Source organism: Mustela nivalis (genome assembly GCF_964662115.1).
Source record: "Mustela nivalis genome assembly, chromosome: 6".
In the NCBI taxonomy this organism is placed as follows: domain Eukaryota; kingdom Metazoa; phylum Chordata; class Mammalia; order Carnivora; family Mustelidae; genus Mustela; species Mustela nivalis.
The window spans coordinates 28,041,463-28,056,875 of NC_139025.1; the positions used below are offsets into that span (position 1 = coordinate 28,041,463).

General features: G+C 42.6%; 1 protein-coding gene across 1 annotated transcript in view; it reads right to left on the reverse strand.

The window, feature by feature from the left end:
- The window catches only part of LOC309866295 (uncharacterized protein), a 60,245-nt gene that overhangs the window by 26,571 nt on the left and 18,261 nt on the right, over positions 1-15,413 (reverse strand). The window contains exon 6 of the mRNA XM_082733903.1: positions 14,566-14,687. Within this exon, the coding sequence (XP_082590029.1) occupies positions 14,566-14,687 (122 nt within the window). The remainder of the gene's footprint in view (positions 1-14,565; positions 14,688-15,413) is intronic.

Here is a 15,413-nt window from a genome sequence, read left to right on the forward strand (position 1 = left end):
GGTGCCCAGTTCCATTGTACGTTAACAGTATTCCAGGGGTTCCCCACCTTCTCGGGGCCCCTAAAGCAGTGCCAGAAATAGTCTACCTGCAGTAAACTTTGCAGTCATTTAAGAAGAAAAATGGGATTTAGAGCCATCGCTCTAAGGCTGTAGGAGGAGCCCAAGCAGACTGATGGCGAGAACTCCAGCAGGCGCTCTCCCACGGCCACGTGCTGATTGAAATCACCAAGAGAGCATCAGCAATCTGGAGAGTCACATGTCTTTTTCCCTTCTTGGCAAGTTAATGTGGCCTGATATTTGTCTCAAGTCCACCTAGTCTTTTAAATATGTGTATTATGTCATTTTATCCAGCAGGTATGACAAGTGTCCTATATCCTCCGAGCAGCAAAGCAGATAACTTTTGGTTCTCTTCTACATACACAACAGAACTTTCCAGAAGGCTCGCTGGCTGCACACACTGTGTCTGGCACCGATGTCTGACAAACAGGAAACAGACCCTGCGCTCAAGGATCTCGTAGCCCGGAGCAGGAAGGCTGGGGTATGGCATGTGACTTTTCCAGGTGCTTGGGATTCTGGTTATAGTCTTCAGGCCGAGAGCAACAGGTACTAACTACCCTATATTCTAGAGAGAGCTGCCTCTCCAGGAGTTACTGAAATGTGTAGCCTGTCCTAAACTGGCAACCCCACTGCCCTCCTTCAACCTATAGCAAACAAGAGCAGACACTTGAGGGAAGGAAATAATTGGATATGGTAGAATATTGCTCCCCCAAAGTCCTAATCCCCAGAACCACCTGTGTACATGTCCCTTTACCTGGTAAAAAAAAAAAAAAAAAAAAAAAAAGACACTTGACAGAAGTGATCAAGGTTAAAGACTATGGCAAGAGAAGATTATTCTGGATCTTTCCGGGGGGCAGGGGAGTGCTGAATGAATGTGTGCTGTTCTAAGCTACTCAGTTTTTGTAATATATTAAAGCAGAAATAGAAACAAATATGGGGTATTTGTACGAGAAAGGAGCATTTTCAATTTGGGGGCATCTCCCAGCTGGGGCCCCAAGAGAACAGCTCCTGGAGACTAGGGGGGCTTTGAGAAGGGAGCTAGAGAAACCTGACAAGCTGTGAGACTTGAAGGCCTGTCCCACTGGCACAAGGTCAGGAAGACAGCTCCTCAGAGAATGTGAGGTATCCCCGCAAGTCTGGGTGACATGAACATGGAGTCGGGTATCTCCCAACCAGCTGCAGGACAGTGAAGGCAGGAGACTTGCCCAAGCTTCCTGCAAGGACAGAGAGAAGATGGAGGGCCACAGTGGAAGGAGGGCCCAGAAAGCCCCATGGAAGGACCTTCCCAAAGCCTCCTGCCAAGTGAAGGGCTTTCATTCTAAAGATCTTGTGAGTGCAGGGGAGGTGAGCCCCAAAACAACAGGGGCTTGCTGGAGGTCAGAGAGAGGGTGTATCGATCACAGAGTTGGGGAATTCTCTGAGGCATTCACAAATGGGCAGTATGAGGGAGGGCCTGCCATGCACTTCTCAAGAACACCAACCCTGTCCCTCAGGTGACCTTCCCCGTTTCCAACCCTGGACAAAGCAGCAGAAGGCAGGGAAGGAGTAGTGAAGCAAACAGGAAGAGCGAGCCCAGCCCTGTCCCTGTCCCCACCGTAGCCTCCAGCCACTGGCCTGGACTGGGAGGAGAGCTCCATGACACTAGATGGGAGACTGAAATTTTGATCTCTGCTGGACAGTCCATTTCAGTACCCCCACATAGAACTGTTCTCACAGTGCCTGAAAAGCTGTGAGGCAGGGAGAGACCACAGAGCATGGTGGGCGGCAGTGCGGGGAGAGAGTGGAGTTGTATCCTCTTATATCCACTGAGCTCAGCCTGGTGAATAACCTGGTTTTTCAACAACCTAACACAGCTGGCATCACAATGGATGTATCTTGACATCTTCAGGAGACCAAGTAGAGAGTTACCTAGACTTCAATGCTCTCAGTATATTAAAAAGAAGAAGAAGATGTCAAAAGAGGTTATAAAATCTGTGGGATGTTTTAAATATTGCTTTTAACAAATTAATGACTTTAACCAAAAATATAGTATAATAGGATTGTGTCTATCGTGACATAATCGCTGTTCATTATTTGAAAATAACCATGAAACTGTAGCACACATTGGCCAGTGTAGGTTGGGGGATGAGATACGTTCAGAGGCCCACGATAAATCTTGCTTTTCAATGTGGTCAGTACATTATCCTGAGGATGTCTCTGTGTACACATGCATCTTTTGAAAGACAGCATCAGGAGTCTGAACGTGAGATTATTTCTGGATGTGTGGCCCAGGTCAAATGACCCTCCGTTCCCTCACCAGGAATGGCCATCGGAGGGACAGGAGAGTTAAGGAAAATGTCCGCAGACTGAAGATCTCTAAAGTGGGTGTTGAGAAATTAGGATGACTCTATCAGTGAGGAAGGGTATTCAGAGATGAAGGTCAGTGATGCAAAGACACAGAAGCTTGGGTGTTTGAAGAATGGCTGGCACAGTGGCGGTGCTGTGGAGGGAAGCTGGGGCCAGAATGAAGGGGTAAAGGCTCTTGGTGGTAAAGGGCCTTGACTGTTGAGCTAGAGACTTGGGACTTGGTCCTGGGGACCAGAGAAAGCCCAGAGAGGCTTGAAAGAAGGGAAGGTGCAGGATCAGATCTGTTGTAGAAGGTGACTGAGAGAAGGCTGGAGGCTGATAGAGAAGAGGTGAGGCCTGACCCTGGAGAGAAGCAGCCAGATAAGAAGGTGGGATAGGTCAGGGCTCTATGGCCAGACTCTGCTTAGGGATGAGGAGGGATCCAATGTGACCTTGAGCTCCCATTTAGGAGGCTGAGAAATACCACTGACCGTGACCTGGACTAAGAAATCAGGATGGGATAGATAATGAGTTCAACTATAGATATTTTAGATGTCTCTGTCCAGTGTGAGTTACCTACAGAGAGCATCCATGGAGGAGGTCCCCAGTGCCCTAGTCTCTTCTTGTTTCTTGAGATTCTGCAGCCACAGGGGCTGGTGGAAGGACAATCATTTCCTTCTCCACTTAGTCCTGGATGGGGGTAAGTGTCGATTGGACATGGCGAAGGGGAGAAGAGAGAAACAGCCTGGGACTGTTTCTCTCCTAAAGTGTTTAAAACAAACGCAAAATTTATTTTCAAAGACCACTTAGTTGAATCTAGAAGAAAAATATGCATGTGTATTGACTATAAATATATATGTATATATATTTCTTATGAAATGATTGTAGTTTTAGCTCTTCAAAAATAATAATCACCTTGGTGCCATGCTTAAGCCACCTGTCCTGACCATGAGCTTCAGGAAGAGATGGTGGGCAGGAAGGAAGAGAGGCTGCTATTTGTCTCACCACCTGCACATGACATACATCTGTACACACCCAGATGGTGAGACAAGAGTATGTTAAGAATGGTGACCTGGGTGGTAGGACATCAGGTAGTTTTAACTTGCTCCTTGATATTTTATATATAATTAGGACTTTTCTAATGAACATATTTTTCTTAAAAAAAAAAAAAAGAAATAAAAAGCATCTGAATTGGCAAAGAGGAAGTCAAACTCTTCACTCTTTGCAGATGACATGATACTTTATGTGGAAAACCCAAAGACTCCACTCCAAAACTGCTAGAACTTGTACAGGAATTCAATAAAGTATCAGGATGTAAAATCAATGCACAGAAATCAGTTGCACTTCTAAACACCAACAATAGGACAGAAGAAAGAGAAATTTAGGCATCAATCCCATTTGCAATTGCACCCCAAACCAAAAGATACCTAGGAATAAATCTAACTAAAGAATCTGTACTCAGAAAACTACAGAATACTTATGAAAGAAATTGAGGAAGACACAGAGAAATGGAAAAACGTTCCATGCTCATGGATTGGAAGAAAAAAAATATTGCAAAAATGTCTATGCTACCCAGAGCAATCTACACATTTAATGCAATCCCTATCAAAATACCATCAACCTTTTTCAAAGAAATTGAACAAATAATCCTAAAATTTATATGACACAAGAAAAGATCCTGAATAGCCAGATGATTGTTGAAAAAGAAAACCAAAGCTGGTGGCATCACAATTCCAGACCTCCAGCTCTATTACAAAGCTGTCATCATCAAGACAGTATGGTACTGGCACAAAAACAGACACAAAGATCAATGGAACAGAATAGAGAGCCCAGAAATGGACCCTCAGCTCTATGGTCAACTAATCTTCGACAAAGCAGGAAAGAATGTCCAATGGAAAAAAGACAGCCTCTTCAATAAATGATGTTGGGAAAATTGGAAAGCCACATGGAAAAAAATGAAATTGGACCATTTCCTTACATTACACATGAAAACAGACTCAAAATGGATGAAGGACCTCAATTTGAGAAAGGAATTCATCAAAATCCTTGAGGAGAACACAGGCAGCAACCTCTTTGACCTCAGCTGCAGCAACTTCTTCCTAGGAATATCGCCAAAGACAAGGGAAGCAAGGGCAAAAATGAACTATTTGGAAGTTCATCAAGATCAAAAGCTTTTGCACAACAAAAAAACAGTCAACCAAACCAAAAGACAAGGACAGAATGGGAGAAGATATTTGCAAATGACATATCAGATAAAGGGCTAGAATCCAAAATCTATAAAGAACTTGCCAAACTCAACACCCAAAGAACAAATAATCCAGTCAAGAAATGGGCAGAGGACATGAAGAGACATTTCTGCAAAGAAGACATCCAAACGTCCAACAAACACATGAAAAAGTGCTCAACATCACCTACCATCAGGGAAATACAAATCAAAACCCCAGTGAGATATTACCTCACACCAGTCAGAATGGCTAAAATTAACCAGTCAAGAAATGACATTTGTTTGCAGGGATGCAGAGAAAGGGGAACCCTCCTACACTGTTGGTGGGAATACAAGCTGGTGCAGCCACTCTGGAAAACAGCATGAAGGTTCTTCCAAAAGTTGAAAATAGAGCTACCCTACGACCCAGCAATTGCGCTACTGGGTACTTACTCTAAAGATACAAATGTCGCGATCTGACGGGGCATATGCACCCCTATGTTTATAGCAGCAATGTCCACAGTAGCCAAACTCTGGAAAGAGACTAGATGCCCATCTGCAGATGAATGAATAAAGAAGATGTGATACACACACACACACACACACACACACACACACACACACAGGAATACTATGCAGCCATCAACAATGAAATCTTGCCATTTGCAATGATGTGGATGGAACTAGAGGGTATTATGCTAAGCGAAATAAGTCAATCAGAGAGACAATTATCATATGTTCTCACTGATATGAGGAATTTGAGAAATAAGACCGTGGATCATAGGGGAAGGGAGGGAAAAACGAAACAAGACGAAACCAGAAAGGGAGACAAACCATAAGAGACTCTCAATCTCAGGAAACAAACTGAGAGTTGCTGGAGGGGAAGGGTTGGGAGGGCTGGGGTGGCTGGGTGATGGATATTGGGGAGGGTATGTGCTATGGTGAGTGCTGTGAAATGTGTAAGACTGATGAGTTCACAGGCCTGTACCCCCAAAACAAATAATACATTATGTGTTAGTTTTTTAAAAATAAAGGAAAAAAAAGTAAGGGAGGTGTGGAGGCAGCAAAGCTGGGGAGCACCAAGCTTGCTTATCTATCTGTGGGAATTCTGGCGGGGCAACGGAGCAACACAAGAAGCTGGAAGATTAAACACCCATCGAACCAACGATTTTCCTTCTAAGAACGCATCGGAGGAAACACTCTTCATCCTACTACAATACAATAGTCACATTCCTGAGTTTATAAAAATTGCTTTATTAAAGAAGTTGTTTCTATGATTTCAAAGAAAAAGGAGGTGGATAGGGACTCAATTCACATTCACAGTAAAAAAGCTTTTTTTTTTTTTCCTGTAGGAAGTTTGGTAATAAAGTGCATTTTAACTCTATGTGTGTTTTTTATTAATGCAAAAGGAGTGGTTGATATAAACTGACAAGAATTCTGAAATCACGGAGCAAATCTAAACAGAACACAGATGATCAAAATAATTCTGTTTCTAGACCACTTTTGCTCAAACCCCGTTGCATGCTGGAATCACTGGGGAGCTTTGTAAAAATACTGAAGTCAGAGCCCCACACCCAAGGGGTTCTTACTGAGCTGATCTGGAGTGGGGCCGGACTGCAGTATTTTTAAAACACATCCCCAGGCAATTTTAATGTGCAGCCAGAGTTAAGAACCACCAGACCATTAAAATAAATTGCCAAAAAGCATATCATTCATAACCATCTTCAAAAAAATGCAATGCCAACCAAGCAAGCAGTGCTCAGAGTTACTGTGTTCCTATGCTGCCCACTCACCAGATTCTCTTTCTTCTAATTTTTATCAGAATATACTATCTGTACAGAAATACGCATGTATCATAAGCAGATAGCTCAATGCATTTTTTTTCCTAGAGAGAGAAAGAGTGAGTGGGGTGGGGAGGGGCAAAAGGAAGAGGGAGAGAGAGAATCTCAAGGAATCTCAAGGAGTCTCAAGGAGGCTTCATGCCCAATGCAGAGCCCCAACACGGGGCTCCATCTCAAGACCCCAAGATCATGACCTGAACTGAAATCAAGAGTCAGACATCCAGCTGACTGAGCCACCCAGGTGTCCCTCGATGTATTTTTACCAGCTGGACATATCCACGTCACCAGCACCCAAACCAAGAAACAGAACATTACCAGCATTCTAGAAGCTCCCTTGTTCATTCTAAATTGTCCCACAGCTTTTTCCCTTATGTGTTTGATACTACTTCTCTCTAGGCATTTGAGTTATATCACTATAGATCCCTATGATGCAAAGAAATTTCCTTAATTCATCTATCACATTCTATCTAATTTGAATTACGAAAACTATATAAGAGGAAATAGTTATGAACAAGTATTTAGCCATAAGAAGTTTATTGCCAACTGTTTATAATAGAAAGGGCCATGTGGAAACATACAAGTACATATCTGATCACAGGATTCAATTAAACAAATTAGCTAACCTCCATATGAGACTGACCAGTTTGTATGCAATAGCATCAATAATATAGAATAAAGAGGGGCCTTCCACAAAAGAGTTTGTTTTTCCCAGCAGAACGCTAGAATAAGACAGTTACAGACTGAGTTGTGTCCCCCCAACCCCAGTTCATATGTCAGAGTCCTAACCCCAGTATCTCAGAATGTGACACTATTTAGAGATGGTGTGTTTAAAGAGGTGATTAAGTTAAAATGAAGCTGTTAGGATGGCCTAACTCAATAGGACTGGTGTCCTTGTAAGAAGAGACTAGGACATAAACAAGCAGAGGGAAGATCAAGCAAAGACATAGGAGAAGGAGGTCATCTGCAAGTCCTGGAAAAAAGCCACAGAAGAAACAACCTTGCTGACACCATATCATCTTGGCCATATATCTAGCCTCTAGAACTCTGAGAAAAGGAATTTCTGTTGTGTGAGAACACACCCAATATGTGGTATTTGTTCCACACTCCAGCAAATCAATACAAACACCAAGACTAGAAGCAGCAGATGGAAGAAGAAGATGGGCAATGGGAGGGTGACCAGAGTACTTTGGGGCTTCTGATAAAATGAGAAGACTCTCAGAGGAGTCTCTTGGCCTGAATAGCTGAGCAGTGCCCCAGCCATCCATGGCCATGGCAGTGGATGGGAGACCTCATGCTCATACACAAACCCTTGCATCTGCTTCTCCCTTGCTCTGCACATGGGAGAGCCAGGTTTCTCTCCTAAGAACCTCTAGGCATGGCCAAGTAAAGAGGATTCTCAGGTGGGCTGAGAAATCCACTCTAGCCAGAGCAATATGGATGAGTAGATGCTAAAAATTGCCAATACTTTCAGAAAAACTAACAGAATGAAATAGAAGCACCAACTCACCTCCAGAATTTACACCTGAAGAAACAGAATTCATGCAATGGAGAAGAGGAAGAAGGAAGAAAGGAAGGAAGGAAGGAAAGAAAGAAAGAAAGGCTTTTTAATAAATATAATTAATATCTTCAGAAACAGTTGAGACAGCTGCCTATTCAGACAGATAGGTATATAGATAGATAAACAGATAGACAGACAAACAGACAAAACTTCTAAGTAGTTCTTCTAAGTAGTCCTTCTAAGTAAAAGGATTCTTGGAGACTAAAATCTTGATTAACAAAAACTAAAGCCCGATAGAAGATATAATTTCCAACCATCAGCTTTCTTTCTTTCTCTCTTTTTTTAATTCACCCATCCTAAATGGGTTTCCTAAATGAAAAAGTCTGACAGTTTCTAAGGTTTGTGAAGATGCAGGGAGTCACAAATTCTCAAAGGGCGCTACAGGAATACATAACAAGCATGCCATCTTGTAGATCATCTTTGGAGAAGAATTTAACAGTTTTTCTAATAAATTAAAAATGTGTATATCATTTGATGCAGCAGTTCCTTCTCTGAATATAAACCTTAGAGGAACTCTCACACATGTACAAGTAGATGAACATATGTGTTTTCTGAAGTGTTGTTTCTAAAAGCAAAAAAACTCAGAAACAGCTGAAATATCTATCACTAGAGGAATGAATAAATGCATTGCACATATTCCTACAAAGGTCTATTACATGGTAGTTAAAATGAATGCACTAGATACCCAACAACTTAAATAAAATTTCCAAAACTTATTGTTGAGTGAAAAAAACTACAGAAAGGTAAATCCAGTGTGACACTATCTTAAAATGTTAAAACAAAATAAAAACAAAGCAAAACCAAAACCAAGAAGCTAGGAAAGACTGAGGGGTGATGGTGGAATATATATGTAAACACATAATGCTATGGTAATAATTGCTCTGGGAAAGATGAAGGAGTGGAGAGAAGAATAAATTAGTAGGGAGAGGAATAAACTGCAATTTTTTATCAGTAATATTTTATTAGAAAGGAACAAGAGCAAATATGACAAGACATTAATATTTATTGTTTCTGAGTGATGGGTCCATGGGTGTTTGTTATGTTATCTTCTGTAATTTTCCATGGCTTGCAACATTTTCAAATGAAAAAATCCCCACCAGTGATGGACTGATAAATAAAATGCATACAAGTGAAGAGTGCGTTGACAAACTGGAATGTTAAAACAAGTAAACTACCCAATACATAGTGCAAAATTCCAGCCATTGAAATGTGGGAGATAGAAAAGTGAATATTAAAACAAAACAAAAAAACAGAAACAAAAACAAAAAACCCAGAACCATAGTGCACCTGGCTAGCTCTGTCAGTGGAGTGTGCTAGTCTTGATCTTGGGGTTGTAAGTTCAGGCCCCACATTTTGTGTAGAGGTTACTTGAAAATAAAAAATCTTAAAACAACAACAAAAACAACAGCAACAAAGAAACAGAACCAGGAGTTCCAATCTCTGTCTTAAAAATATCCAGAAAGAAAATGGATAGAGAAAATAATTTAAAAAATTACACACAAAAAATTCAAATCTAAAGAGGTTCTTAAGTCTTCATACTAAAAGAATCCACAAAGTATTGAAAAGAAACACAAGAGAGGAGTGTAGAGGATTTGGCCCTGGGCATACTAGTAAAATTTCCATGAATAAAGAAAACCAATCCCAAAGAAGAAGAAAAAAAAATCCCAATAGTTTAACTTCAAAGGAAGAACAAAGGGACATCAAACTTCTCAAGGGTAATAAGTATAAAATTCCATAAGATGTAGTGCCATAAATGTCTGTAGAAAAAAAAATGTTGAATCTAGAGTTCTATACCCAAGCAAAAAATTATTTAAGTACAAAATAGAAACAATTTTAGAAGAACAAGGACTCAGAAAGTTTCTTTCCACAAGTGCTTTCTGAAAGATTCTCTAGGGGATGCACTCCACCAATAGGAAAAATGAATCCAAAAAAGAGGAAGATAGGTTTCAAGTCAAGGAAGTGTGGTTTTAAATGTGTAAAAGCAGTAAAGTCCAAATGACCATCAAAAACATGGCCACAAAGTTTAATGAACTGTTAAGAAAAAACTCTCTGTTTTGAAATCAAAAGATTTCAACAAAGCTTGGGAATGGGTGAAAGGAGACTAAATGGAGGTGAGGGTTCGGGGCGGGGTGGGGGGGAGACACAATGAAGTATCAAGGTCTAACCTTTTTTTGAGAGACAGAGGGAGAGCATTCAGGGAGGAGTAGAGAGAATCCCAAGCAGACTCCCCACTGAGCTTAGAGCCTGACACAGGACTGCATCATCACAACTGTGAGATCATGACTTGAGCCAAAATCACAAGCCAGGTGCTTAACCAACTGAACCACCCAGGTGTGCCGCAAGGTCTAATCTTCTAAATGGCAGTAGGTCATAGATAATGATGGGCGCTCAACACTGGTGGAAATATATACAGTCAAATATGCTGAGTAGAGTGTAAAAAAAAAAATGCTTGAAGAGAAGAAAAAAATACAAACAGAATGTATATTTAGCAAAATTCTAATGAATAAAAAGGAAAAAAAGAGAAAATAGCCAATTTATTATAACTTGACCCTTCTGATCCTCAAAGTGAGAAGCAAATGCTCAAATCCGGAGTGATTCTACAACAGTTACTCGGGCTTGATTTTAATCACCCAGCAGCTGTGTCTATAGTAACTGAAAGAGGAAACCCCTAAGCCATTGGTTCTCAGGGTCACAAAAATAGAGATCACTGGGCCCCACCCTCAGAGCTTCTAACTCAGTAAATCAAGGGTGGGGCCCAAGAATTTGCATTTCTAAGAAGTTTCTGGATAATGCCCATGCTATGGTCTATGGACCACACCATCATCGAGGTGTCCTGCCTGTAGTGAATGAATCACACACATTGATTGTCATTGCTCGCTGATTTTCCTCTTAAGGAGGAAGTTCTCAAATAGTACATTTCTGGGACACAGTGGAGGGAAGGCCTGTTCCATCTGCTCCTGATAAACAAAAAGAGGTCATATTTTTATTCAGAAGAATATCAAGGCAGCCTGTTGCTGATGAAGGAAGTCTTGAAGTCATTATTTATTTGACAGAGAGAGCGATCACATGTGGGGGGGGTGCAGGGGGAGGGGGATGGGGGGAGCAGGCTCCCTGCTGAGCAAAGAGCCCCATGCAGGGCTTGATCCCAGTGATGAGGGAGCAGGTGGCTGGCTGAGGACAAAGCAAGAGCTGGCGCCTTGCACCCCTCCCCCTTCATCCGCTCCCCTCCATAGGTGTAGCATTCCTCAGGCACCCCTGACTGCCATAAAATGTTAAATAGTTAACTTGCTGAGATCACAATCCTTCAAAACAGGAGTCTCCCTTGGTTTGCAAATTTCCTCGAGATTACAACAAAGAAGTTACCTTATCAATAGCCCAATTTCCAAGGACACAGAACTCAGTTTCTCAAGCCAAATGTCACCCTCCCCTCCATAAAACCTAAGGAGGCGGGGGTGGAAGGAAAAGTAAATAAAGTTAAATTTCTTCTAAACCTAAATCTCATTAACAAGGATGCTTGATAGCAGGAATGTAACATTCCACCAGGAGACTCCCAATTGTCTTTACTTGATAACAACTAAGCCCTCAATATCCTGATAGTATTCTTTGCCCCAATAGCCCTCCTGAATACCCCTTTGTCCTCACCTACCCAACTCCTGCGTATATAACCAACCACCCCTCACAACCCGGGGCAGCCGCATCTCTGCCTGCCCACGGGCCCTGTCCCCATGCTCTAATAAATCACCTTTTGCACCAACGACGTCTTAAGAATTCTTTCTTTAGTCGTCGGCTCCGAACCTCCTCACCCCACCGAACCTGACTTAGGTTCTGGGACTTCATCACCAGGACCCTGAGATCATGACCTGAGCTGAAGGCAGAGACTTAACTCACTGAGCCACTCAGGTGTCCCTTAAAGTAACTTTTTAAAAGTCAGATAAAAGGAAGAGGGGGCTGCTGCCAAAGCCAGGTGACCCAAGTGGAAATACTGGTTGAACATGCCTGGGAACATCCTTCTCTTACTCTAGGTAGGCATAAAACAAACATTCTCTGACATTCATATGTGTATTTCATAAGGCATTAAAAAAATAAAATCTGAGGTCGTCAATTGTATTAGAATTCTTTGTTTGGGTTTTTTTTTAAAAAAAACTAAATTTAAATGGATTTAACAACAACAACAACAAGTTATTGGTTCCTGTAATTCAAATTCCAAGGGTTAACTAGCTTCAAGCATAACTAAATCCAGGGGTTCAACTGATGCTATCAGAGCTCCACTTCTCTCTTTGCTCTGTTCTTCTCTGTGAGGGCTTCACTCTTTCGTGGGCATTTACCATTGGCAGCCCCTGGGAGTAGGTAACTTAAACTTGCTTTTATAGCCAGGAATTCCCCCCAAGGAAAAGAGCTCCTCCACATCACCCACAAGAATTCCAGGTTGGGCTCCCATTGGCCCGTCTGCAATCAGGTGCTTATTATCATTGAACCAATCAGGGCCCAGGAGGACTACTCTGATTGGCCAGTTCAAGGGGGTGTGCCCAGCCCCACCCAAAGCAGAATTGCAGAGAGTGGGGGAGGGGTGGCTCAACAAAGGAACCTTGTTACCTACAGAAAGAAGCAAGCCAGGAAGGAGCAAGCAGGCAAAAGCAATAGGTGAGCCCAGGGCTGTTTTTATCTTGTCAGATTAACAATGCATTAAAAAACAAGATAAATAAAATAAAATTACTATGTAATTTAAAGATCATTTCCTAAGGGAAAGCCAATTTTAACCATGAAAGAAAACACAAAAGCAACAAAAGTATCCAGGTAAAAAGCTCTCTTTTCTTTAAATAAAGGTAGCTTTAAGCAAAACTCAATCCATTGTCCTGTTTTTATAAAAATTTCACTTAGATAATGCGTTTACTTTCCATGCTACTAACTCCCGCCCTCCAATAGGCGCTGTGCCCAGGGGCCACAAAAATTTTTTAATTTCTTTTAAAATCAGAATAAAAATGATTATTATTATGAATACACAATAAAGAAGACAAGCTATGCCACATTCCTCTTTATGCCAATGCACTCATACAATATAATTTTATTTTATTTTATTTTAATTCTTTTATGGAGGAAAAAGGCCCATGAACACAAATGTGCCATGAGCCCAGGAAAGTTCTAATTTCCCAAAAGCCCTTCCCCAAATTTCTGAAGGTAAGTGTCATGTTCTGTCATCTCCCAAAAATGTCAGCTCTGCAGTCGCATTCACTAGCCAATGTGTTACCTTCTTCTAGGAAAGAGAGTCTTAAGCCACTTGGAATGATTGCTTCCTTAAAAGACTTAATGGAGGCAGGGGGCAGGGGCGGGGCAGCTCCTGGGAGGTGATGCGGGTGGGAGGGAGGCTTGGTGTGTGCAGAAGGGAATCACCTAACACCCCTGTTCACTGCATTCATCTCCCATCCGAGTATCTACAATTTCCCCTGCTACTGGAAAGTAGAGCATTGCTATGAAAGCAACACTATGAAAGCTTTCCTGATACCTTAGCACGCATCTTCGTAAGGATGCACAAAACTCAGATGCTCACAGACATAGTTCAAAGCTCTGGTGGTTTGATGCTGGGCTGCTAAGTGTACTTTGAGGGGAAGGAGCTGAGAGGCAAAACAAATATTGAACGATTTTTGCTTTTTGCCTTTTTTCATAAAAGTAGTTCTCCTCTTTGGATTCCTTCCAGGTAGTGAAAACAGGTACTGATGGCAATCTTTTGTAAAAGCAAAATGACATAATGTGAACTTTAGAAAAGTGGGGTAGACCTGTATATTTTATTCATTGATATTTACCTCTGTGCCAGGCACAGGGCTAAGAATGTGTCTATGCCTCTCGAGTTGGATTGCTCTAACACTCGATGACCAGCCAAGGGATTTAAGGAGAGCTAACTCCGAGAATCACGTAGAAGAGAAGAGAAACTTGAACACAGGCCTACCTAAACCCAAAGCCATGATCTTAAATGCTATAATACACTCCTTCTGACTTTCCTAAAGTCCTGGTTTCCGTGTTCTTCGAAATGGAAAAAGGAGATAATGGTAGATGGGGTGGGGAGACTCTTCTCCCTGTGCCCAGTGTCCTCAGCCTTCTATCACATTGGTGCATTTCACAGGGAAGAACAAACTTCTTCATAAAACAATTAGTCATAAAGCCGAAATTTCCTACGCTCACAGCCTTATTATTTCCATGTATCTTTTTTATCCTTTTACCTATGATTTAATTTTTCTGTCTAGCGACTCTACAGCAAACGCCCATTAGCACCGAAAGCCGTCTACCCACTCCGATGAGCTTGACTCATGCTCCATATGTGCCCCACTTTATCCACGTGGCTCCCGGCGCTCACATGTTCCTCCAGGTCTCCTCGGCAGGCCTGCGGGCCGCTGGCGGTGGTATCCTGAATTCCCCTTCTCTCAGCACCACCGCCGACACCACCCCCTTCCCTGCTCACAGCACTCAGTCTGCTATAATTAAACAAACTGGGTTATTTGTGACATCCTGGTTTACACATCAACAAGTTATTTTCTCTGATTTTGCTATGGATGGATTTGCTCTGCTTACATTAAACAAGAACAGCTCACCCAAAAATGCAGCGTAAGCAAGGCGGGGGCAACGTGGCCCAGCAGCTGCCTCTTTCCCCACGACGCAAGACCCAGCCTTCTCTTTCCGTCTCCGTGACTTGGAAGAGCCCAGCCGGGCAGCTCTGGAGGAAACAGCCATCAAGGATCAGAATGCCAAATGGGAAGAGAGGGCTCCAGAAACACGGAAAGGTCAGATGGGAGTTTAATTTGGAGGCTTCCAGACTAAACAGTGGAGGAACGTAGTGGAAGCATGTAGGATGCCCCCCCCCCCTGCAAATATGTCCTGTGAAGGACACCGTTTTCGGTCTCTGGCAAATCAATCACCTTGTAGGCTACACTGTGAGGTCCGTGTCAGGGGCCAGGGTTGGGGGAAAGGGGCTCAGGTCTGCTACCTCTTCTCTGGCCACATCTGTCCTGTCTGTCCGTCTGTCTCCCTGCATGCCTTGTTCCGTCCACCCCTCGCCACAGCCACGAGGGGCTTCTACAAGGCAAAGCAGCTGATGCTATTTATCTAATTAGATGGAGTCTCTTTGATCTCAAGAAAAATCCTCGCTCCTTAAAATGAGTCTCTTTTTCCTTCGAGATCCAGCCCCAGCTTACCAATACCACCTGGCCTCGCCCCCCTCCCCACCCCATTCTTGAGGCTTCAGTAACCGGAAGCTTCAAGTTCTACAAATGTGTCCTTTGCACACGCTGTTCTTTCTCCTTGAACACACTCCCCTTGCTTGATTCCCTTTAAGCCTTCCCTTTACTGGTTCCTCTCTACCCCTGTCTAAGCCCTAAGTCATTGTGTTCTACCCGTCTGTCTCCACGTTCATCCGCCTCCCTTACAGACGGTCAGCTCCTTG